A 24827-nucleotide genomic window follows, 5' to 3' on the forward strand; every position below is an offset into this window, starting at 1 on the left:
TGCAAACAGGCTATGGGAAGTATGCCTATGTCTAGGTAAGTGTGAGGTTGGTGTTGGAGAATGACAGGATTAAGTTGCAGGAGATAGAATCATGCTCTAAAGAGCTATGTCAAAATAAGTTTGGACTATATTCTCAAGTCAACAAGAGCCAGTAGACACTTTGAACAGCAATGCTAAATTAGCTTTCATTATTTAGGAATATAATCGGCAGTCTTATGTTGGATGAGCAGGACACTTAGTCAAAATGAGAACTAAGAATTGGACTTGGGTGGAAAGACGGCATTTCCCTGTTTTATTTCAGTCACTAATAAATGTCACAGTAATCTAGCAGTTGCTCTAATGAAACTATGCCATGTTGCTGCTCTCACAGAGAGTGAACATACATTCTGTTTCTTAAAAAGCCTTCATTTATTTATTCATTCAACAAATATGTGTTAAGCTCCCACTACGTGGCAGGTACTATGCAAGGTTTTGGAGCACTGTGTTAAGCACTGGTTGTCTCAAAATTCATTCGAAGCAACAAGTAGCATCATTTGTTCATAAGGTCAATGAAGCAGAACAAAAAAATGACAGAAAATAAAGTACGTGTCAGAGAAAGCAAGAAAAGAGAGAGTAATTCCTAAGAGATAAAAAGTGAAAATGAGGTTTAAGTTTAAGAAAGCAAGCATCTGCTTTAAGTAAGCATTTCATTAGAAGTGCACTAAATTGTGGAGGTTCTGTCTCAGGAACTGCATACTGTGAGCTGAGATTTAGTATAATGGGCTCCCACATGAATTCCTCTCATTACTTCTCTTGAAAGATCAGTAAATCTACTGAAAGGGTAATTTAGGTTTAGTGTTCACAGTCCCATTCATTTTAACTTTTAATCTTTCCTGTTTAGGATGTTAAAAATATGATGCAGATATAATCTAAAAGAGAAGAATTGGGCCCAAAATGAGATGATTTTAACTCCTCAAATGGTCTTGATATTGATAGATATGCCACAGGCTGTAGATTTTTTGCTTCTGATAGATGGTCATGGAGATTTGGCCAGTTTCTAGAGCACTGCACACTATTAATTGCAAGAACCAAGTAAAGGACAACATAGAAAAGATAATCTGTATCTCGCTCTCCTGAATTCCTTGGACATTTATGTGATTTTAATGACATCTCTTCTTTATTCCATTAAACTTTTTTTCACTGTAATTCCATGGAAAGAAAGAGGTTTGAGAAATTTTGTCCAGGATATAAATAAATAAATAAATAAATAAATAAATTGGGAAGAAAAAAAGTCTGGAAAATGAGACTATCCGTTATTAATTACAGGAATGTGATTTTATGACATTTTTCAAAAATGTGAGCCTGAAAAATCATTTATAATCAGTACTTTTCTGCTGTTAAACTGCCACCAGTATGATTTGTGATATTAAAAAAACAAGCAAGCAAAAAAAAAAAAAATTCAACACAACAACATCAACAACAGAAGGCATTATCTTTCCAACAGTACTATTTCTAGGGAAAAAAAAAAAAAAAAAAAAATCAAATCCTCCCTGATTTTCTGAGGCCTCACCTTAGATTTACCTTTAGACATAGGACCTATTCTGGGCCCATGGTGTTCACAGCAATCACTGATTAATTGTATACCCCATTAAAAGACCTAAAATATCCAGAGAGAAAGAAGCTAAAGTGGGCCCATCTTACGCACAGTGGCAAATATTAAAAAGCTTATTACTACAGTATTAAATTATATTGATTTAAAACTAAATTGTGGTTTATTAACATTTAGAGTTTGCTTTTATTTCTCAATTAAAAAAAATCAAAGGTTTTAAAGTTGCTTTTTCTGATTTGAGAGAAGTAAGCACTTAGTCTAGTGAAGAAGTGAAAATGAATTCAGTTAGGATTTAAAAGTAGCAATGTATCCCAAAGAAATTTGCAGTGTAGGACATTTACTGGACAAATACCACATTCCTTGAAATAATTCTTATGACATTTTAATGCATTCTCGCTATGAAGCATTTCCTTGTAAATGTCTAAACCAGACCATGTCTTAACAATTATTTCATGAGAGAAAACTTCAGTACCCTCAGCAGTTCAGGCTATAACAGGAAGGCAAAAAGCAAAACAAAACAGAAATTAAATAGCAGAAGGAAATGATCTAAAACATAGTATATAGTGTAGTGATTCACTGAAATAAATATTTATGATTTGAGTGATAAAAAGTTTACAATGACTGTGCACCCTTTCTATGAATGCTAAGAAGAAAAGAAAATTCAAAAGATATCTGGAAATTTGTCTAGTTTTTACGATTTTCATAAAACCCATTGGTCTGTCTCAAAATAAAGGCGAACAACTGAATTCTTAAATAATTATCTGGATATTGCCTACTGAGAACAAACATCACTTTTTAAAGGTCTGTAATCTTGGATGCCTCTGTATGATTTTCATTACATAGTATTTCATGTGCTCTATTATTGTGAGAGAAAATTTTTGAGTTCTTTGATGATGTCATTTCAAGCAGCATGCATCTTATCTTATTCCAATCGTCATTAGATTGCAAAATGGAAACTGAAGGGAATATTGGAGTTTTGCTATGTCATTATCTGAAAAATAAAAACCTCCTAATTTATTGTAAGGATCAACCAGATCTTTACATGATCACGATAAAGGAAATCTTTCTTTCCAATAGAGTAAATTAAAGACAACATTAAGTAATGGAAGGTTTGTACCAGCCATTTTAAAGTATAGGAACATTACCTATCCCATGAACTAAAACACCTCAAAGATATCCTCCCCGGTACTCATTCATCTCCCTAACTGCAGGTTTTTCTTTAACTATGTTCTAATCGTCTTGCCCCCAACAAGAATCAGGTAATTGGAGCTTCCTTTGTGTTCTGTAACTGCACTGATTAACAAAGATTCAGGCTGACCCTGCTCCCTGATGGTAGTGGTTATGGGGGGAATACGTCTTTGTTAAATAAAGACACATGGCTTTGGGACCAGCAGTCTTTCAACTGAGCACGTACTCATTCTGTTGCCTACCATGTTCTTAGGAAAAGAGCCATTCAATAAAGTCACATGAGATAATATTTTGATGGCTATCTTTTCATAATTCATTTCCCATTAGTTGCTGTTCCTTTCAATACTATTTTCTTGCCACAAAATACACCTGTCTCTGAATAGCAAAGCAACATTTCTGCTCAGTGATTATTTCTCCTGTACTTTTAAAGATATGAGTTTGTACATACTTAAATATTTTTAAATATCTTAGCTGCTAAATCATTATATGCAATATTAAATGTTCAACCCCTTTATTAGCAATTGTTAAAAACAAAACTTCTATGTGTTCCTTATAAAAGGGCATGTTTGATTTCTGAATTGTTGTTAGATAAACTATAAGGCCAAAAATGGGTCCTTTTACTGAATATGCAAAGTTCCCCCTTAAACCACCTTCAACTAGGCAGATGTGCAACATTTTAAACTGGCACTTCATCCCTCTTTCAGCAAGCATCCTCTGCAGATTTAATGATCAGGAACATCCTTCTGATGCATGCTGGGAGATATGGCTGCAGGGTACAGACCACAGCAGACAGTGTGTCAGATGAGGCAGAACTTCTTGTTAGGGGTGAGTATGCTAATAGTGCAGTCTGAAGACATGATCACCATAAATTATCATACAAAGGAATTTAAATGCATGGACTTTGAGCACATCAGTACTGTGCATTTTACTTTCAATTTTACAATATATGTTATTTTTGCTTAACCTTTTGCCTTTGAAAAAATTACATGGAAAACTGCTCCTTAGTAACAGACGAAAACCACCGAACTCACTTCAGAGTCCAAAATACCTTTAGTAGTAAGTTGTCACTAAGTGTTTAACTAACCTAATGCCAAGGAGATAATCTAAACAGTTGAGCTACTAAGTCACTTGGACTACAGAGATAAAATTTGTTTGTGTGTATATATGTTTTTCAAATGAAAAGCTAGTGGAAGCCCCAGGCATTTTTTTCTTCCACTACTTCTTAGTTGGACTTCCAAATACAGAAAAACTGCATGTATAAGATGGTGACATTTGCAATGGTTAAGTGACAAGGATTTTTTTTTAAGTCTGAAAATGTCAACATACAACCTCTCTGTGCAGAAATGACAGTTAAATGGTTTCCAATTATCAAACAGGACACCAAACTCTGCAATCCTAGGAAGCTACATCTTAAGCAAATGACTAGAGCACCCCTTTCCTTTAGCACAGTATTCCACAGTATGGGAAATAGAGATCATAGCATGCATTTCCTTCCTTCTTTCCTTCTTTCTTCCGTCCCTCTTTCTTTCCTTTCCTCCTTCCTTCTTTTGTTTTCTTTTAGTTTTTTTTGAAGTACAATATTTCTACATTTTCACCAATCATAAACATACAGATGTATAACTTGATGAACAATGACAAAGTAAACACACCATATAACTATCATTCAAAAACTAGAACATTACCAGAATCCCACCAGGTGCCTCTTCATTTTTCATCTTACACAATTATATCTTGAGTAGTATGAGTACTGCATGCTTAGATCCCTTGTATGGTCTGTACTTATAAAAAAAAATTATATCTATAGCAAGAAATTATATTTTAGATTAACTGGTCTTTTATTCATCTGAACTCTTACAATTTAAATATTAAAAATCTTAAACAATTAACATAAGGCATAGAGTGAGCTTCATCATCTCTATGTTTTAGTTATATATATCACCAAATGTATATGGATTTTGGTAGTGCATTCATCATTGGTTCAAGTAAAATGTTTTTAAAAAAGTGTGTTATCTGGGTGATTGGTAGTTTGTTCATGTTTTGTGTGTTTCTGTTCAGAAGGCTACTTGATCTTTTCTTCAAATGTATATCTAGAATGTATATCTGTGTTCCTTACTTTTTAAAAGTATTCATCCTTTCAATACATTCTATTCCGTTTAGCTAAAAAGTTCTCTTTGTGCCTTCTGAAGTTACAAGGCTCACGGAACTGCAAACCCTACACTCAGTCAAATTCATAGAAAATTGCTTTCTCCTCTTGCTATGATCTGTTTTAGATTATGTATATTTATTGTGTGCACTTGCCTAGTAATTTAGAATGAGGCTCTTAAAATTGGAGCTTTCCAAGTGAATATCACAATTTAGAGACTGATAAGAAACCAGGTATTTTTACTGGACTATAGGAGGCAAATTTAAGTGGCAAACTAACAATCTGCTTTGTAAGTAAAATTAAATTCAACAGGGTTTAGAATATAATTCAAGTTCAGCTTTCATGTACTGCTCTTTTAGCCTTTGGCTTTATGCCTAAGAGATGATAAAATGCATAAATTTTGGGATTATACCCAATAGCAATTTCAAACAGGTTCCTTTTGTCTGGATATTCATGTGACATTCAGCTTAAGCTTTCACTTGAAGTGAGTTTGATCACGTCACCGCTTTTCCATTATATATTTGCATTACTTTTCTAAAATGAGTAAAAATATCTTGCCGTTTCTTCCTGGTGAGTCTTAGACAGATTTAAACACTGAACTAAGAGTTCTGGTTCTCTTTTAAAAAATGTGTGTAAGTTTACAGCTCCTGGTAATTCAACAAGCTTTGATGTTTGAATATTGCTGTTTTTAATGTTGGCTTGCAAAATAAAATTCAAAATAGTTTTACTCTGCCAGTCTCCCTTCTCACACTCCTCCATTTGTTGGTCTGTAAACTCCTGGTATTCTAATAGTATATGCCACAGGACCGAAGCTGAGCATTCTAGATGGAGCTTTTCTGATGATGGCTACAATTCTGGCAGCAGAATACTTAAAGCACAGTTATTCAAATATGTGTCACAGAAAGATGGGGATAGTAAAAACAATTTCCCCATTCATCTTTTAGTAGAATACTAAAAGTAGATTGGCTGAGCAGTTCACTTTGCTCAATGTCTTCATCACAAGGAACATGCTTGGGTAGCAAGGATTATGTTCTTATTATTCTATTTGAGTGGAAATTTAAGGGGAAAAAAAATATGGTCTCTTTGATGGATGGGAGCAACTTTTTTATTGTCTTCCTTCCCATGAGAGATAGTCTATAAAATTCTTTTGTACATTTTACCAAATCCTGCAATTCTTCAACCTTGCCCCACATGAACACTAAATTGGAACACAGGTGTGTAGCCACATGGCCTCATCATTGCCTGTTTAGAATCTGAGTGTTTCTGAGTAGTAATGTTTCCTGATACTCTCCCCATTCACTACTTTACGGACTATTTTTTCCTCAACTGCTTGTTTGCACTTTTGCCTCATTTTGCTTGTGAACGCCAGTGCTATTTTTCACCTCTATTCCACCATGATCACCTTTCTCCAAAGATTGCTTTTTTCATAAATAGTTAGCTGAAGTATAAAGTCACTTGCTCTCCCAAATTTAATATTCAGTGAACCAGCATTATCACAGCACCAGGCATAATCTGGAAAACCATAACAGAATGATTATGTTCAAAAAAATTATTTTGCTGAAATATAAAAGGAAATTAAAGCCACACCTGGACATCTGTGCACCATTTTAGTCACTTAAGTGTGCTATAACCATGGAGAAAGCAAGACTAAACACTGCTGTAGGGAACCTTTTTAAAGATGAGTAGAACTCGATCATGCTATCAGGGAAAGGGAGGTAGATATGTAAGAGAGAATCTCACTGAGGAGGATATACAAGTCGTTAAGAAACAGTATTCCCAGACAGTATCAGAAGTGATCAAACACAAAGTAAAAGACTGGAGAAAGGAATATTTTTTTGTTATTTTATTTTTCAGAAATTAATGTTAGAAATATGTTTTCCAAGGTAATTATAAGAGTAGAAAACTGTTTGAAGAATAAGATGTGCTTATCTAAGCTAGGGTAACTAGGAATGACAGCATGATCTTTCTATTCTGCCCGGAGGCAGAAGAAGTGATAAAAGTTCACTTTCTCATACAACTTCTCTATTCGTTTTACTCTGCTTCTTAATGCAAAACAGTAGGTCAAGGAACTCTGGGAATAGTCAAAGAATAATCAATAATCTCTTGAGTCCTTCTGAATACACAGCCTTTCCTCAAACTTGAATAATTTTCATTTCCTGAATTACAATTTACAAGATGAATCCAAAGTGTCTTTGTTAATAGTTGAATTTGAAATGAATGAATTAACCTTAAGATGTCACTTGTTGGGAGACATCTAACTGCTTTTAACCATCCACCTTGAACCCCACCCTATCACTTCTTATTCCTAGCAGATTTCAACCTGGCTTTCAATTGAACTTTCTTCATCTGCGCAATCAATTCAGTTCCATTTATTATTTCCAATAATTATTTATTTCCTTGAATATCTAACTTTACTCTCTCCCAACTCAGCCACTTTTCACTGCAAAACTAAAATCATTAAAATTTTGACCGTGTTGTCAATAAAATAAGTCTACTGGTATTTGCTTATAATTTGTTATTCGTTTGTTCACCCACCTATTCAATCAGCACCTGCTCTGTGTCAGGCACTGAAGTCGGCACTCCGAGTGGAGAGGTGAGGAAGCTGAGGTCTCAGCCCTCAGCCAGCTCTACATCCACTAGTCCTCCAGTGTGAGGCGCCTTTGGAATTAGGGTGAGATGTACCACGGAAGTTCACCTGGGTACATTCTCAGTCTCACAGAGGAAATAGTGAGAGATTAGGATAAAACATAAGCAGAGCTATGAGGCTGGATATGTAATCTATGAAGAACAATGCCAAATGGAAACACAGGACCCCTTGTTGAAAATTATTAATAATTTCAAGACAGTGACAGAAAAGCATTAATCTAAGCATTGGGCCCCGAACTTGGAATTCTGCAGATCTTGAACTGCACAGCTCACACACCCAGGAAGCTAGCCCTAACAAATTATATTATTCATCTACAGAAACAAAAGCATGTTAGCAAACAGAGGGGGCAAATCACAACAAAGTAAAGTTCTTTCATCTATAAAATTAGATATAAGAGCCTACATCAGCAGTTTATTAGCTTTTTACACACACACACACACACACACATCTTTGTTTTACTCCATGAGCCATATTTTGAAAGATTTTGTTGACTGTGTTGATGTAATCACTAATTTATGTTTCTATTTTAATTCCAGCCAAAGCCTTCTATCATCATAAGATAGACAATGCTACCAAACTATATAATTTAATTCCAGCCAACATCAAAACTAACTTACCTTTTAGCTAGTTGTAAAGTATGATTGGTTTGTTTGTTTCAAATGGTTGAAAGTAACCTGAAGAAACCAGTTTTTACCTGGATAGAAACTACTTTAGGCACCTTTGATAAAGTATCTCTAAATTCTGTCTAAGCGCAAATCTTTGGTGATTCTCACTAGCAAGAGAGAAAAGTTTGAGAGTTTTCTGCCTATACCCTTGGAAAAGATGCAAGTACTGTCACTGTCCCAAATTCAATGGGAAAATAAAGCTCAGTGAAAACCTTGAGCATGTTTCTAATATATTGTTAGTTTACTTGAGAGTTGAAGCAGTATTAATGTGCTCTATCTTCACATTTCTCACTGCACTACCTTTGTGATCCATGTAGATTCTAAATTGATGTAAATGTCTATTTTTAGCATATGGCCACTTCTGAATGTCTCCAAGCGTTAAAATACACAAATATTCAACACAAACATCTTTGGAGCATAGAGGTTGCATAGTTTTCCTTTTCCACCATTGATCTAATATGTAAGAGCTTGTTGTGCTTGGAGATTGCATAAGCCTTCGGATGGTTGAGTAATGATTTGGACTCAAAAGAGTCTCCAGTGAAAAGGACAAAATCCAGTAGTTAGGAAAAGCAAAGCTTGTTTTGCTAATATGCTGGTATTTGGAGTCAAAAAGACAATGACAAATGTTTTCAGTATAATTTTTAATCCTAGTTAATATTAATAGTAAATACATTTGCAAATAATAGAGAATTAAATGTACTCAGCTAACAAAATTATTTTTCAATATTTTTGAAAACTGTAAAACACAGCTATAAAATGTCCTTCCTCTTAAAGAAAAGCTAATTTCATTCACGTTATCTCTTATTGGAATATTCTGCACTATTGTAGGAATATTCAATCACTATTATCGCTACTATTGGATGGGATTATTTAAGTAGCTTATACCAATCACTTTTCTATCTTAGACTTTCTCTAATTAGTGTGATTGACACTTATAAAATTTCTTTTAGACATTGAAAAGCAGTTTAGTTTCTTTTCTCTTATGCTTTTCATATGGTGGCTTGCTAACCTGTAGAACTCTTCAACAACTGACAAAAAAGTAACATTTTTTGTCAGTCAGGTGTTCAGATTTTCTGCACCAGCTTTAGTTCGGCTCATTGAAATAATAGTTACCTGAAGTGATCTGACTGGCCAAAATGATTAAAGCAGTTTGCATGCATGTACATATATATCTGCAAATATAAAATGAGCAAATAGGTGAATTGTCATTGTACACAGACAACCAACCAATACAAACTAAATCTCTTGTATTTTATTCCCCTAAATACTGAATGCCTGCCAAAAGCCAGACTCTTTTGATACTTCCGTCAGCTGACTGAGACATTCTCAGGTTTCTTGATGGCCGTATTTTGCCATTTTGAAACAAATATTCTGACTTCACTCTTCAAATGTGAGAAAAGTTCTAATCAACTGAGTTTTATATAATACATATTTGGATTTATAAATTATAAGATGAAATTGTATTTCACTATAATTTGTCCCACAGACTTAACCTATGTTTCTTACACATGCATCCTAATATAAAAATATAGTCACTTCACATTTGTGTAAGTTTGTGGAGATAAATTCTTGGTGTCTGGGCTTATATTTTAAAATCCAATTTCATTCACTGTTCAGTGAGTGCTTACTACATGCCAGGACAGTTCTAGAGTGCAAGAGGGAGACATGGTGGGACAGGTTTGGAACAAATGCTTTCTGATGCTATGGGAAGGAGTTTAACTCTTATGCTACAAGTGATGCATATCCATCAAAGGATCATAGCAGGAAAGGGACAGGATAAGATGTCTCTTTAAAAAGACCATTCAGGAAAATGTCGAGTGTTTTAGAGGACACTGTGACTAGTGGCTTGCTAATAAAGCAGATGAGACAGTAACAGTAATCTTGACAAGAAATAAGAAAAGTCTTATAAAAGGCAATAATAGAGACAGGAAGGGGTGTGTATATATTCAAAAGATAGGAAGGAGACAGGATCTACACAACTTGACAGTCCACTGGTTATGAAAAATGAGAACGAGAAGGCAAAGAAGATTGCCAATTGTAATGTTTAATTGAGTGGCCCATCAGAGGAACACTGTATACTGTAGTTAGACTAACAGAGCTCCAAGTTATACTTAGGGTGCCAAAGTAGTTATTAATGAGGCCTCTTTACCCTCAAAATTGTCCGGGTTTAGATGATAAATTTTGTGGTCCCCCTAATAGAGAATGATCATGGAATCACATTCCTGACCATGTTTATATAATCAGGAAGATGTGGGGAGAAGTGGATTGCTAGTAAAGGAATAACAATTCCTCTAGGGAGAAGGGTTCTCTAGAGAGAAGTATCCAGTAAGCAAATAGTTGTGTAGCTGTGCAGCTCAGGAGAGAAACATTGGCCTTGACATCTAGATTTGAGTACTATTCGCATTTTAAAGTCAGGTGTGAATTAAATTCAAGAGTCTGTGAAGGCCAGGCACAGTGGTTCACACCTGTATTCCCAGCATTTTGGAAGACAAGGTTGGCAGATCACTTGAGGTCAGGAGTTCAAGACCAGCCTGGCCAACATGGGGAAGCCTCGTCTTTACTAAAAATACAAAAATTATCTGGGCATGGTGGTGCGCACCTGTAGTTTCAGCTACTCAGTAGGCTGAGGCACTAGAATCTCTTGAACCCAGGAGGGGGAGGTTGCAGTGAGCCAAGATTGCATCACTACATTCCAGCCTGGGAACAGAGTGAGACTGTCTCAAAAAAAAAAAACAAAAAACAAAAAACAAAACTAAGAGTCTGTGAAGAATAGCAAGGGGAAAATGTTAGAATGGAATGCTGGGAAACATTAACATTGAAGAGGAGGAGGAATTTGCAAAGTAGATGTGAAGTTGCTATCAGAGACCAAGAGCTACTATGCGAAAACCCAGGTAAATATAAATCATAGGTTCAAAGAGACAAGACAAATAGAGGAAGGAGAAAATGGACAACAGTGTCAAAACCAAGTAAAATACGAGTCAATACATACCAGTGAATTAAGAAACTTGGAAGTAAATGATGGCCTTGGCAAGGGCAAGTTCAGAGGAATGATGCGTGTAATAACCAAATTATGGTAGGTGGAGAGATGCAAGCAATTATGTGTGAAAGGTAGTGCAGAATCTTAAGAAAATCCTTGGCTTTTAAGTCAGACAGACTGGGTCACATCCCCACAAGCTCTTACTAGTTGTGAAACTTTGTGTAAGTCATTTAACATTCACCTTGTTATCCCTTCATTCATTCAATACTTACTCATCAAACATTTATAGAGCACATAGTACATGGCAGGCATCGTGCTATGATCTAGCTAAACATGAACAACTTTATGTTAGGGAGAGAAACATCTTTTTGCAGCATAATGTGAGATGTGCTGTTACCCATGTATGAGCAGCACATTTTGCTCTCTGACCATCAGCTCCATTACTAATAATAAACATAGCTAACATTTATCAGGTTCTTCCTATATGTCAGGCACTGCACTAAAGGCTCCATATTATAATAATTATTTCACTTTAGCATATCATATAAAAACAATATAAAAGAGGTACTATTTTTATTTCCATTTTGTAGATAAGGAAACGAAGTCACAGCGAGGTTTAAGAACTCGTTTGAATGTCACAAGTAGAAGGATAGTGAGTAGACTCCAGGCAGACCAGCATTTTAAATTACTATACTGCCTTCCACTGTCAATTGCCAGACTGTTTCAATTTCATTTATCATGATATCCCCTAGAACCAATTAGTTTCCAATACATTAGAGTTTCTGAAAAATATTCATACATGTTTGTGGAAGGAAAGAAAAAAAGGACAAGGAGTTAGAGAAAGAGTAGGGTAAAGGGGAGGAAGAAAGAAAGGAGTACTCTAAGAAACAAGAGAATGGAGTGACAAACTTTGCCTAGGAGTCAGAGAATTGCTATCAAGATGGTATACTCACTGAAACTTAAGGATCTGTCCTCATTTGCTAGCCCAAGAAAGAATGAAGATAGTCCACATTACCTTGCAAATACAGCACTTTTTCATTACCATCTCAAAGGACTGGTCTCACTCACAAATCCTCTAAAAGTACCTAATCTTTGACCACATGACCATGAGACAATAGTATTAGTAATGACTTTCTATGTTACACCTTGGCCTAAATGACCACAAACCTTACTGAAAAGTCTGAATTTCCTCTGACGGCCCATATCTTGCCATGCATCCAAAATAGTAAATGCTACTGACTGCTTTCTCAGAACATCTTGTGGGACTTCTTATCTAGGTGCTGTGGGTTTTGCTAGAAAGGAAGAACTTTGTTGCCATTGCTTTTGGTGTTTTAGTCAAAAAGTCTTGGCCCACGCCCAGATGGGATCTAATTAAACTACAGAGCTTCCGCAAAGCAAAAGAAACGATCATCAGAGTGAACAGGCAGTCTACAGAATGGGAGAAAATTTTTGCAATCTATCCATCTGACAAAGGGCTAATACCAGAATCTACAAGAAACTTAAAGAAATTTACAAGAAAAAAAACAACCCCATCAAAAAGTAGGTGAAGGATGTGGACACTTCTCAAAAGAAGACATTTATGCAGCCAACAAACATGAAAAAAAGCTCATCATCACCAGTCAATAAAGAAATGCAAATCAAAACCACTATGACATAATATCTCATCAGTTAGAATGGTGATCATTAAAAAGTCAGGAAACAAAAGATGCTGGAGAGGATATGGAGAAATAGGAACGCTTTTACATTGTTGGTGGGAGTGTAAATTAGTTCAACCATTGTAGAAGACAGTGTGGCGATTCCTCAAGGATCTAGAACCAGAAGTACCATTTGACCCAGCAATCCCACTACTGAGTATATACCCAAAGGATTATAAATCATTCTACTATAAAGACACATGCACACGTATGTTTATTGCAGCACTATTCACAATAGCAAAAACTTGGAACCAACCCAAATACCCATCAATGATAGACTTGATAAAATGTGGCACATATATATACACCATGGAATACTATACAGCCATAAAAAAGGATGAGTTCATGTCCTTTGCAGGGACATGGATGAAGCTGGAAACCACTATTCTCAGCAAACTAACACAGGAACAGAAAACCAAACACCACATGTTCTCACTCATAAGTGGGAGTTGAATAATGAGAGCACATGGACACAGGGAGGGGAACATCACACACTGGGGCCTGCCAGAGGGGTGGCGGGGGGGTAGAGGAGGGATAGCATTAGGAAAAATATCTAATATAGATGACAGGTTGATGGGTGCAGCAAACCACCATGGCATGTGTATACCTATGTAACAAAACAAACCTGCATGTTCTGCACATGTATTCCAGAACTTATGAAAAAAAAAAAAAAAAGGAAGGACTTCCGGACAAAATGCCACCAAGAAAATTGAGCACTGATAGACTTCTTTCTGCATAATCTCTTCTTATTCTCTGATTTTTAATTTTTTTTGCAATTGCCCCAATTCTGAGCCAAAAACAAAACTCCCACATGCTTGAAAATGTCCCTGACCATTCCCATTGCTAAAATTCTTCAACCCTTTGATATTTGTTGTTTTTGCCTACTTATCTGTAAATTATACCATGAAAACAAAACAAAATGGCCTTTAGTGTTAAAAAAGATGGTCTTAAACTCATCAATATTAGGCAAAATATTGGAAGTACATTGTATCTGTTCATTTGTTTGAATTGTTTGGAAAAATCATCCCATTTATTCATATACTTTGTACAGACACATCTAAAATCAGGTATTTTTGTTTTTTCTGAATGCATTCTGTTTCCTGTGACTGTCACCTAGACTGCTTTGGCATGCCTTTTGAATACTGAGTAGTAATTTACTGTCATGTGATGTAGGAGATCAGTCAGAGTGATAGAGAAACTATAGGGAAAGGAGCAGGTCTTCTGAAAAGTTAGAAGGCTCTGCATAGCTTCAGGGGAGAAGAGTTGAAGGTAGCTGTTCTCTGACCCTGAGGCAGAGGGCGAGGAGTATGCTGAAGGAGGAGGAGGAGGAGGTGGTAAGGTAGATGATGGTTCTTCCTCCCCTCCCTTTTAAGCTCTTCTGTGCAGAGCGGGGCCAAAGCAACCCTAACTAAGACCCATAATGTTAAAGATATTACTGGGACCCATTGCCTTTGTACATGATGTCTTTTAAGATTTCTTCCCACTTGTTCCCAGAGCTCTAGGTCTAGTATGCCTTCTTCTGGGAACCATAGGTTATAGAAAACAACAGTTTGCATTAGGTCCCTTAATTGGGCTTCAGAGACTGAGACTCCACTAGCTTTAAGCAGCTGTTTCAATACTTTTATATACTGTTGTCCCATGATGAATGCCCTCGAACTTGGAAATCCCCAGTGGGTACCAATTACTTACTGCACAGTCACTTCACTTTCATTTTTGAGGGTTCCATCATGATCCATTGCAGCATTCCTCACATGGGGCACCACTTGCTGGGGCTGTCCCACAGACTCTGGCCTACGAATGAAATGAGTACTCAGACACAGGTATGCAGTGTAAGAGCAGCTAGGTGATTGCCTGACTCTGGTGTCCAGAAAGCAGCCCTGAGAAGCTGGAGCTGCTTGCTTTTATTCAGTGCAGGCACAATGCCAAAAACTCATACAACCTGTAGGTAACTAACATTTATTGCTCCCCATTCAGGGAACATCACAGTCATAGATGATCAAAGATCAGTTCCTGGTCAACATAAGTAAACAAGCCTGTTTAACATAAATTGCCCCACACTTCCTTGTACCTACTCCTTCTTTAAGCGTTCATTCATTGGGGCAGAGTAAGTCCAGTCCTGCGCTCCCAGAGGTGACTGCTCTGAAAGAGAGGACTGTGGGCCTTCCATCTGACCGAGGAAAGCCACTAGCATTGCCCTAGTTTGGAACAGGGTATGGTGGCCGGCCCCTCATGAAGTTTCCTGCCTGATTGCTTACGGGGTTGCCATTTTTATCAAATTTGGACTTACATGGATTTGCCCAATGTTTCCCCTTTTTATGTCGGGGGCATATAAAAGGGATTATTTTTCCTGAGTGACTTTGTTCTTTACTATTGGAGCATCCCTGCTTCACATGACCAGGCTCTCCGCAAAGAAAATGATTTGGGTTTTTCTCGCTTTTCATTTTAGGTGGCTTTAATACCATAGCCAATATTCTGGCTTTGTGTGTTTCAGTCTCCACTAGCTGACATGCTCATATAAGTTCCCTGACTGTAGCTGCCTTTCCTCTGATTGCCTGCATTGCCTTCAGCTATTCTCCCCCAAAGCTATGCAGAGCGTTCTGACCTTTTAGAAGGCCTGCTCCTTTCTCTATAGTTTCTCTCACCTCCCTGATCGATCTCCTACAACGGTAAAGCCTGGAATATACAGTCTTTTAGGGAACATACACTTCGTATGGCCTGTTTTTGACAACCCAAATGTGGTAACCAAGAAAGAACTCGGCTGGTAAGAGTGGCTCACCCCTATAATCCCAACACTTTGGGAGGCCAAGGTGGGTGGATCATGAGGTCAGGAGATCTAGATCATGCTGGCTAACACAGTGAAACCCGGTCTGTACTAAAAACACCAAAAATTAGCCAGGTGTGGTGGCAGACACCTGTAGTCCCAGTTACTCAGGAGGCTGAGGCAGGAGAATGGTATGAACCCAGGAGGCAGAGCTTGCAGGGAGCCGAGATCATGCCACCGCACTCCAGCCTGGGTGACAGAGCGAGACTCCATCTCAAAAAAAAAAAAGAAAGAAAGAACTCAAGTTCCAAGTAGAAGTTATGCTGAAAGTCAGCCCAGTGACTGGTCACATCTCCTAAGAAGACAAAAGTAAAATTGGTAAGTTCACTCTAGTCTCTATTCCCCAATCGCATTTTATTTAAGTCTGTGTTCCAAAATACTAAATTCTTATTTTCTTGATTTGGTATAACACCACATACGATGTAGTCTGGTCTCAGAATGCTTCTTCATTGAACAATACAAAAATCTGTGCAGATTGAACAGAGGAAGGACTAGCGTTAATTAGAAGAAACTTTTGCTGACTTTTACTGCAGATTGAATTTTGTCCTCCCAAACACCTGGCAAAGGTAATGTCTCCGTTTCACTAAGTACTCCTTAATTTGGAATTACAAAGACAATTACCTCGCTAATGAGTTACAGCAAGTGAGGTGAAAGAGTAGGGGAAAAAACTGAACACCAGATGATGCTTGTTAATGCCAAGAAAAAAAAAAAAAACAAGAACTTGTTCTTTGTTAAAAATCTTTTAAATAAACGTTTCTCCTCTTTCATTTTTCAAAACTAAAATATATAAATATTATTGCTTAGTATGTAAGGGGAAAATCTGACTTCATAGAACATTACATGTAAAGATTGGCTGTCATGAGTACATAGGTCTCTACTCTGTATTATTGAGTATATCCATAAATTTAGCTTTAGAATCTTATGAATCTGCTAGGGTACCTAACAAATTAGGAAGACAGGGGAAAAGATAGTTCCTAGCTTTAGAAATAAATAGTTCATTATGAAAGAAATAACCTCTACAAGATTCAAAATGGGTAGACATTGTAAAGATGAGATGTAAAGGGTAATTCTCAGGTATATTTATGGGAGTGGGAAAGTAAAGGTGCATAAATTCAAGGTGAGCAAAAAGTAGTGGAGAAAAGGTCTACCTGTATCTTTGCTGTAAATGTAGAATCAAGGTCTTTGTATTACCAGAACATTTAGCACTGGGTTTAGTCTATTGCTGATACTTAGTAAGTATTAGTTGAATTTCAGTAGTCTAATTAAAAAATGACTCAAATTTTTTTAAATGCCTGATCATCTGCTTACCCAACCAATCAGTGTAGCATTAGAAAAATAACCTAGGATGGGATTTTATTATCACCCTGGCACTAACTAAATAATCAGGCAAGTCATCCTACCTCTTTTGGACTTAATCTCCTCACTTGTCAAAAAAAGAAGAAGAAAAAAAAAAGGAGAAAGAAGGAGAAGGTGAAAGAGAAGAGAAAAAAGGAGGAGGAGAAGCAGCAGCAGGAGGAGGAGGAAGAGAAGGGGGTAAAAGAGGAGGTAGAAGAAAGAGGAGAAGAAGAAGAAGAGAGGAAGAAGAAGAAAGAAGAATAAGAAAGAAGAGGGGGAAATAATATTTAATTTTCTGGTTTACATAAAATTTCAAACAGTAAATTGCTTTTCGGTAACTGGTAGATATTGTTGATATTCTCAGCTCTAGGAAGAATTTCCATGTCCTTTATCTTTAAGATTAAATAGGTGAACCATTGTTCTTTATGGTACTCATAGGAGGGAAATAATCTGTATTTCTCCAATAGGTGATCTGAGTTCATTATCTATTGACAGAAATATCCATTAATATTCTGATCACTGTGTCCATCTTATTGAATTACAATTTGATAATACATTCTAATGGTGATAGAGTGCATTTTGACTACCTCTCCCTCCTCAGGCATTTGAATACTGAACATGTCTCAGATTGGCACGTTGATAGGCTTGGCATAACTGGGTTCTCTGTCAGTTTGCTGTCATTAGGATAAGCTGTGAATCACCATGAGGGCCGTCTCAGTATATTCAGTTAAGTGAGCTGATGAAATCTTGCATTAGTTTCCTGAAGTTGGTTGCACATATTAACATCTATTTATATCATTAAAGATTCCATTGTGTTGACATCCACCCTTGAGCAAAATGTAATGGATATCTTAGTGTACAGAGGAACTGTTCATGTGTGAAGTAAACACTGAAGAGCTTCAAGTATAGTTAAACAAAATCACCAAGAAGATATAATTGAGTAAAAAGAAAGTTAAATATATAAATTATATTTCATTCTAGATAAGATGTGTAGACCAGGTCATATTTGGAGATCATAGTTCAAGGGTACTGCTTTCACACCAGTGACAATCATCTCTATATGCCTATGTCATCAGCTTTATATCATATAAAATAAGAAAAAGTATTTATTATAAAATGGAGCTAAATCACAGTATTCAATATTTATAAAATAAAAATATGCATTCTGTGAATGTTTACATAAGACTTTGCCATACCTTCAGTTCAGTTGGCAGTGAAGCAATGCAAAAATTATAATAAAGAGTAGAAAGCCTTTCAAAACACCATCAAGAACACTAAAAGATTTGAAAATAATTGCAAAATAGAATAATCAAATAAAATACTCAGATTTTTTAAACAATAAAACCAAATAGTGTGAATGACTTTCCAGTTATTCTAGAATTGTCTTTAACTGTAAAACATTCTAGGACAAACATACAAAATCTCAAGGAAAGGAAATGTTTTGCAAGTTACATAGGGTAATTATACCGAAGTGTCAGCATTCTCATTTGTCAGCACTCTGATTTGGTTAATTTAAATGTTCATTAATCACAAAAAAGGATGGCATAAAATAAGTCTGCTTGAATTATATGTTTTGCTCAAGAGATTATTGATTCATATAATTATTTCTTTCATACCAACTCAAGAAATAGAACTGTTATTAGTAAACTTCATTTGAAATACTTAATCACTGTTGCAAAGATGCTTTATCACCTGATCTGTATGAATCAGTAAATCAAAGCTCACATATTTGTCTCCAAACTTCAGCTCACAGATGTTAAGTCAAGCTAATAAGCAGCATCGATCATACCTCACTGAACAAGATAGTCTGTATTACAGACACTCTCCCTGCAATCCATCCATTATATGGAACATCTGTTACAAATTATCCAACCCCCCCCCCCCCAGGACTGCTCTATTTAAGTGCTTCTGCAATAGCCCACTGTCTCCTTTTCTCCAAATGAGTTAGATGGTGGCATCGGGATAGTACCAAGTTCACTGTCACTGTGTGACAGCAGTCATCTTTCAGTCTGTGCTGAACTCCAGTGGCACATTGCATAATGGTAAATGTTCTCCCACAGTTGCATAGCAAAAGTCCTCAGAGCATAAGCTGGTAGCCATCAGGAAACCACTGACAGTTCTTTCTCCACTTTATATCAGTCCCTGCCTAAGTTAAGTACTTACTGTGTAATATTCATTCTTTTTCAAGTCCTTAGGAGAATATTGATTTGCTCATTTAATTAAATATAAAATTAATAAGCCCAGATACATGTTTGTCAACTTTGGCTTATTTCTATGATCATGAAACATGTCTTGCAGAACATGTTGTTTTCCAGAAAAATCATGAGACTATAAATAAATAACGTAAGTACAAATTTATACTGCAGAAGAAGAGTATTTTTTTAAAGTGCCCTACTTAGAGTTTACTTATATATATCATCAAGGGTGCACCTGTCTTAAAGAGAATGACTTTATAAACGCGTTGCCCTGGTGTGTCATTGGAAATAACAATTTCAAATTTACTCTGTGATAGGTTTGTGAAAACGAGTTACAAGGGTATCTATTAATCATTAACAAGTGAATAGTGAGACTGAACAAATGTAAAAGTCCATTTAGCCACACCTTATTTTCTTGATGTTAGTCTGCATTACAGAATTCTAATGATGCATACATAGTAAACCCAATATTGGATTCACAGAAAACTTTGTACAAACATGGTACCTTCCATGTTTTAGCACCTCATATGGTATTTACCTACAGGATTTCTTTAGCTTATCTGTTCTTAGTGTTTATGCAATAGTAGCTTAATAAATAAATTTCAGGATAGCATCTAGATTGCTTGAAGTTTTAAATAAACAAGTTGACTATTTGTAATTATTCTTACCAGTTTGTAAAAATATATCCTAATATATCTGTTTTCCATTTCAGAAGGATCACCTTCGATGGATGGACAGCATTACTTTTATAGTGGACTATATAAACTGTCTGCAACTTCAACTCATGTAAAACTACATTAAATATTTATGTCTACTTTACCGCCTTGTAATCTTGGTTAATTTACCTTTCACCGGAAGTTTGTGATAATTGACCAGGAAGTGTTTGTTTTTATACAAAGAAATACAAAAATTATTTAAATAAACATTTTAAACATAGCGCTCTAGAGAGTCTTACATCGGCAACTAAAAACTTCAACCAAAAAATGACACAAGTCATTTTGGCTCACAACTCACTAGTCTGAACCTAATACAGAGCTACATACAAAATGAAGGCATCAGAGTTCAAGTCTTCAAATGACAATCACATATTCACAAATTATACTTATCAGGATCAATGTCATTAAATTTCTTTGTATAAGGCTTGTGTGGGGAAAGGATGGTTTAATTTTTGCTTTTGCTCACAATGCAAATAGAAAAATAATCATGCTCTAAATAAGACTGCAGGAGACCAGCATGCAAAGGATCCTCAGAAACTACCACTGTCATTGAAACCATGCTGACAGAATCTACTGAAAAAGTGACTTCCTGAAGCATCACAATTTACATTTGTTACAAAACCTTACTGCTAAGAAAAATGCTCATGTTTTTAATGATTTAGATTTTCCCCAAAACAGTCCTACAGCCTTTGAGAGCTTCCATCAAATGTTTGCCTTATCATTTCAATGACTTCTTTCATTGGACTTCTCTCATGTTATCCAGTGGCTTCTGATTCACATTCAGAATAAAATCCAATTCCTTGCCATTACCTTCCAATCCCTCTACAATCTGGCACCTGCTAATCTTTCTAATCTTTCTGACATTATCACCTCCACTGTCCTCTTTCTTTGCTATGCTCCAACTGCCATACTCATTAACCTTAAAAATTTTGCCATTGCTGTTCTCTGCCTGGAAAACTCTTGCCCATATTGTTTATGTGGCTGCCTGACTCTTTCTTATTTATTTCTCAACTCCCTATCAAATTTTGCCCACCACTTCCCCATCCAATTTGCCCCACTTTTTTCTTCATTGCATTTGTTACTATCTGAAATCATATTTCACTTGTTTATTGACTTTCTTTTCTTTAAGGCAGACACCTTCCCTATCTTGTTTACTACCTTACCCTGAGAAAAGAGGTTTAATTGGCTCACAGTTCCACAGGCTGTACAAGAAGTATGGCTGAGAAGGCCTCAGGAAACTTTCAATCATGGTGGAATGCAAAAGGGAAGCAGGCACATCTTACATGGCCAGAGCAGGAGCAAGAGAGTGATGGCGGTGGTGCTACACCCTTGTAAACAACCAGATTGCAGGAGAACTCACTACCACCAAGACAGCACCAAGGGGGATGGTGTTAAACCATAAGAAACTGCCTGCATGATCCAGTCACCTCCCACCAGACCCTACCTCCAACAATAGGGATTACAATTTGATATGAGATTTGGGTGAGGACACAGATCTAAACTAGATTAATTATACAAACGAATGAATATGTAACCCCTTTATCCTAAAGAGACTAATTACATTTTTAAAAATCAGACAAAGGAGGAAACATGGAAAGAATATGGAGCAGTCATTGAATAAACAATAATCATAGGCATTTAATGTTAAATATATTTCCATGTCCAATAACTTGTCAAAGAGCAGCAAACACCGTGAAATAAAAGGATAAGATATCTGAGAAGGGTGTGGTAGACGAGGGTTTTAGGAATTCCCACTGAAGCCTGGCACTCCCACCTCTGTAAGTCCTTCAGAATTTTCTCATGCTGCATCCTACTTTCCACCTCATCCTGTTCTTTGTAGTGTGGCATGTGTGTGTGCACACACACATACACACTCACTCTCACAAGAAACATCGATCCAAATATTAAAAATTAAGTGCAAATAATGATTCATGTAATTCATATTAAGTGCAAATAATGATTTATATGCTATACACTACAGGGAGTGTATAGCAAAGAAATTAGAAAATCTAAACCAAAGGCTTCAGTGTTCACTAACATTTTATGTGCAAAAGGGGAGTTACTATACTATCATTTGATATATCAACAAGCTGAGGACCTTATAATCTTCCTCAGTTTGCAGCTCCAGTGGCCCTAACTTGTGGCCTAGAAGCCCTGCCATGTATACCCTGATCTCCAACTTGGGTCATGAAACCTCTGACAACAGCTTCTTCAATCTACTTCATTGGGTACTGCTTCTCATTTATGGAGCCCTGCCCTGAGTGTCACATAGATTCCATTTAATTTGTGTGGTCACCAGCTACACCTAGTTAAATTCCTACCTGAAATTGCTGACTTCCATGGTACCTCTCATGCCAACTTTTAAACTCAATTGCTTCTGTTTCTGTACATGAGCAAACCATAAGGCATAAAGAATCAAATGAAACAGCACTGACTCAGCACCAATAAAATTGTGTTTTTCACTTCATATAGGCTTTGATATCTGTTCATCAATATCTCAGTTCATGACTGATTCCCCATCATGTAGTCATCACAGTGATTCCTGACCTTTTGAACCCTCTTCAGTCTCCAAATTAGCGTCTTCTCACCCCTGTACTTCAGTATGATCAGAATATATTTCAATAAAAATTAATTTTATTACATTGAAGAGAAAACTTTTGAGATCCTCCTCCAGACTCCCTTTATTCTGCCAATATTCTTACAATTTATCCAAGTATGAAATTTTGGAATAATGTTTCATTCTCATTATTTACTTTGCCTTTATTAAGCCTAATGTCTCAGTCTACCTCCAGTTCAAAAACATGTACTGGTTTCCACTATCTACATAATTAAGTACAAACTCACTGCCATGGTGTTTAAGGTCTTTCCTTAACCAACTTTCCAACACCTTTATGGACTCTTGGTTCTCTGATCAAACTTAAGCCATATGCTTCTCCTCTCTTCCAAATGCCTTGGATTTTTCAGTCTTTTGGAATATTTGTTTACTTATTCCCTTTTTCTACCAACAAAATAGTCATCTTCTTCCTCTTTAACTACTAGCCCAGAGCAACTGTTTTCTTGGAATCCTCACTGAAAAACTCATCCTTCCAGCCTCAATATCTAACTAACTTTTGAGGCCCAGAGATACGGAGTGAATTCCTAAGTCTCTTAGCTGGAAAATAGCAAGGCCTGAATGAAAACCTATGTCTCATGGTAGCTACTCAGCCTTCATCTTTCATAACTGTCAAGTTTAGCTTTTTATTTCTATCTTCACATGATAGTTTCTGCAATCCTTTTATGCCTTTTTTAAAATGAAGGTAGCAGTGGGAAGCACACAGAATATTCAATCATGATTTGTAAAATGGGGATGTTTTTGCTCTAAAATTCTTTTTCTGATTTCCAATACTTTGTTGAACTTTGTGATCATAGGAATATATTGCTATAATAGTACATCTTTAATAAGTCCCAAGTGTCTATCTAAAAGTGATAATTTCATTACCATATAGGAAAATTTTCAATCATTTAAGACATTTTACTGCATACTGTGTTTACCTATCTGGCTGTTTGCTTTGGCCAGCTATTCTGTCAGTTTTCCCAGTTGATTTGTCACTTTTAAATTCTAATGAATTTATATGGAATAATTAGATAATTGGAGATCTTTTCTTCAGGTTACTTATGCTAATATACCAGTCTTAGCAAATATAGGAAATTACTAGTTTTAATCCTTTATAAACTAAAGGATTTCTCAGTTATCCTTTATATCTTAGAATGTGTCCACTTGTAGATAATATAAAGCCTAACTCAAATTGATGTAAACAATAAAGAATCCACTGGTTTTCATGACAGGAAGTTAAGCAGGTGTTTTAATTGATTAATCTAGTGGCTCAACTTTTTATGCAAGGGCCCACAGGATTTTTTTGTCTCTCCACTCAATCATCTACAATTTTGGCCCTACACTAAGGCTGGTTTTCACTGTAATCACAGATTGACTTCCCAGAATAACAGTGTCTAAATCTTCCTTGTTCACATACAACAGGAGAAGGAGCTAGTGTATTTCTCCCAAACTTCATACAAACATGCATCCTACCATCTGGTTACACCATTTTAGAGAATGTGCTTACTCCTGAACAAGTCTCTAGCACAAGAAGATCGCTGTGATCTGATTGGCTTAGGCCTAGCTTCCTGAACCAATCCTTAGCAGGGGCACATGAGATTGGCAGGACTGATATAGACTAATCAAGGCCATTCCTACAATGAGGAGGAGGCAGAGGGGTTAATTCCTTATACCACACTGAGACAAGTGGAGTGAATATTAGAGAGTCAGCAACAAAGTCTGCTTTATTTTTAGCATGCAGAGGTAGAAAAGCTACCTCTAAATTCATTTTCAACCAATAAAAATTTATTTGCCCCTGTTCATAATTTTCAGTCTTCTGAAATCTACACGTCCTGTCTAGGCTGAATTATGTAAAGTAGTTTTATGTAAAAATGAATATCATGGAGTTAAAACTCATATACATATGCAAATAAGAATCAGAATAAAACCCCAGAGCCACTTAAGGAATGTTGCTTGACATTACCTTAGGTGAATTATCTGAACTTTCTGAGGCTTAACTTTTCATTTTTGGAAAAGGGGTATCACTACCAAATTAACTATAAAAATTAGAGAGAAAATATACAACATTTAGCACAATGCCTTTTACTTGATAGATGAGCATTAAGTCATTATTATTTCAGTATTTTCCCCTTATTCCATTATAAGCTCCCCAGATGGTAGAGATTATTGAATCTTCCAATGATAGTATATATTTTTTTCCTTTTTGAATGTTTCATATATTTTCTCATTGATTATGCTAAAATCAACTGTGCTACATGGGTTGTT

The 24827-nt window shown here is 36.2% G+C and overlaps 1 protein-coding gene across 3 annotated transcripts in view; it reads left to right on the forward strand.

Annotated features, from left to right (window-relative positions):
• CNTN5 (contactin 5) overlaps positions 1 to 24827 on the forward strand; it is a 1320702-nt gene that overhangs the window by 1187380 nt on the left and 108495 nt on the right. For all 3 annotated transcript variants that reach the window (XM_023208001.2, XM_023208000.2, XM_023208002.1), the window contains one exon: positions 3481 to 3601. In XM_023208001.2, the coding sequence (XP_023063769.1) occupies positions 3481 to 3601 (121 nt within the window). The remainder of the gene's footprint in view (positions 1 to 3480; positions 3602 to 24827) is intronic.

The sequence above is a fragment of the Piliocolobus tephrosceles genome, chromosome 13 (assembly GCF_002776525.5).
Source record: "Piliocolobus tephrosceles isolate RC106 chromosome 13, ASM277652v3, whole genome shotgun sequence".
Classification (NCBI taxonomy): domain Eukaryota; kingdom Metazoa; phylum Chordata; class Mammalia; order Primates; family Cercopithecidae; genus Piliocolobus; species Piliocolobus tephrosceles.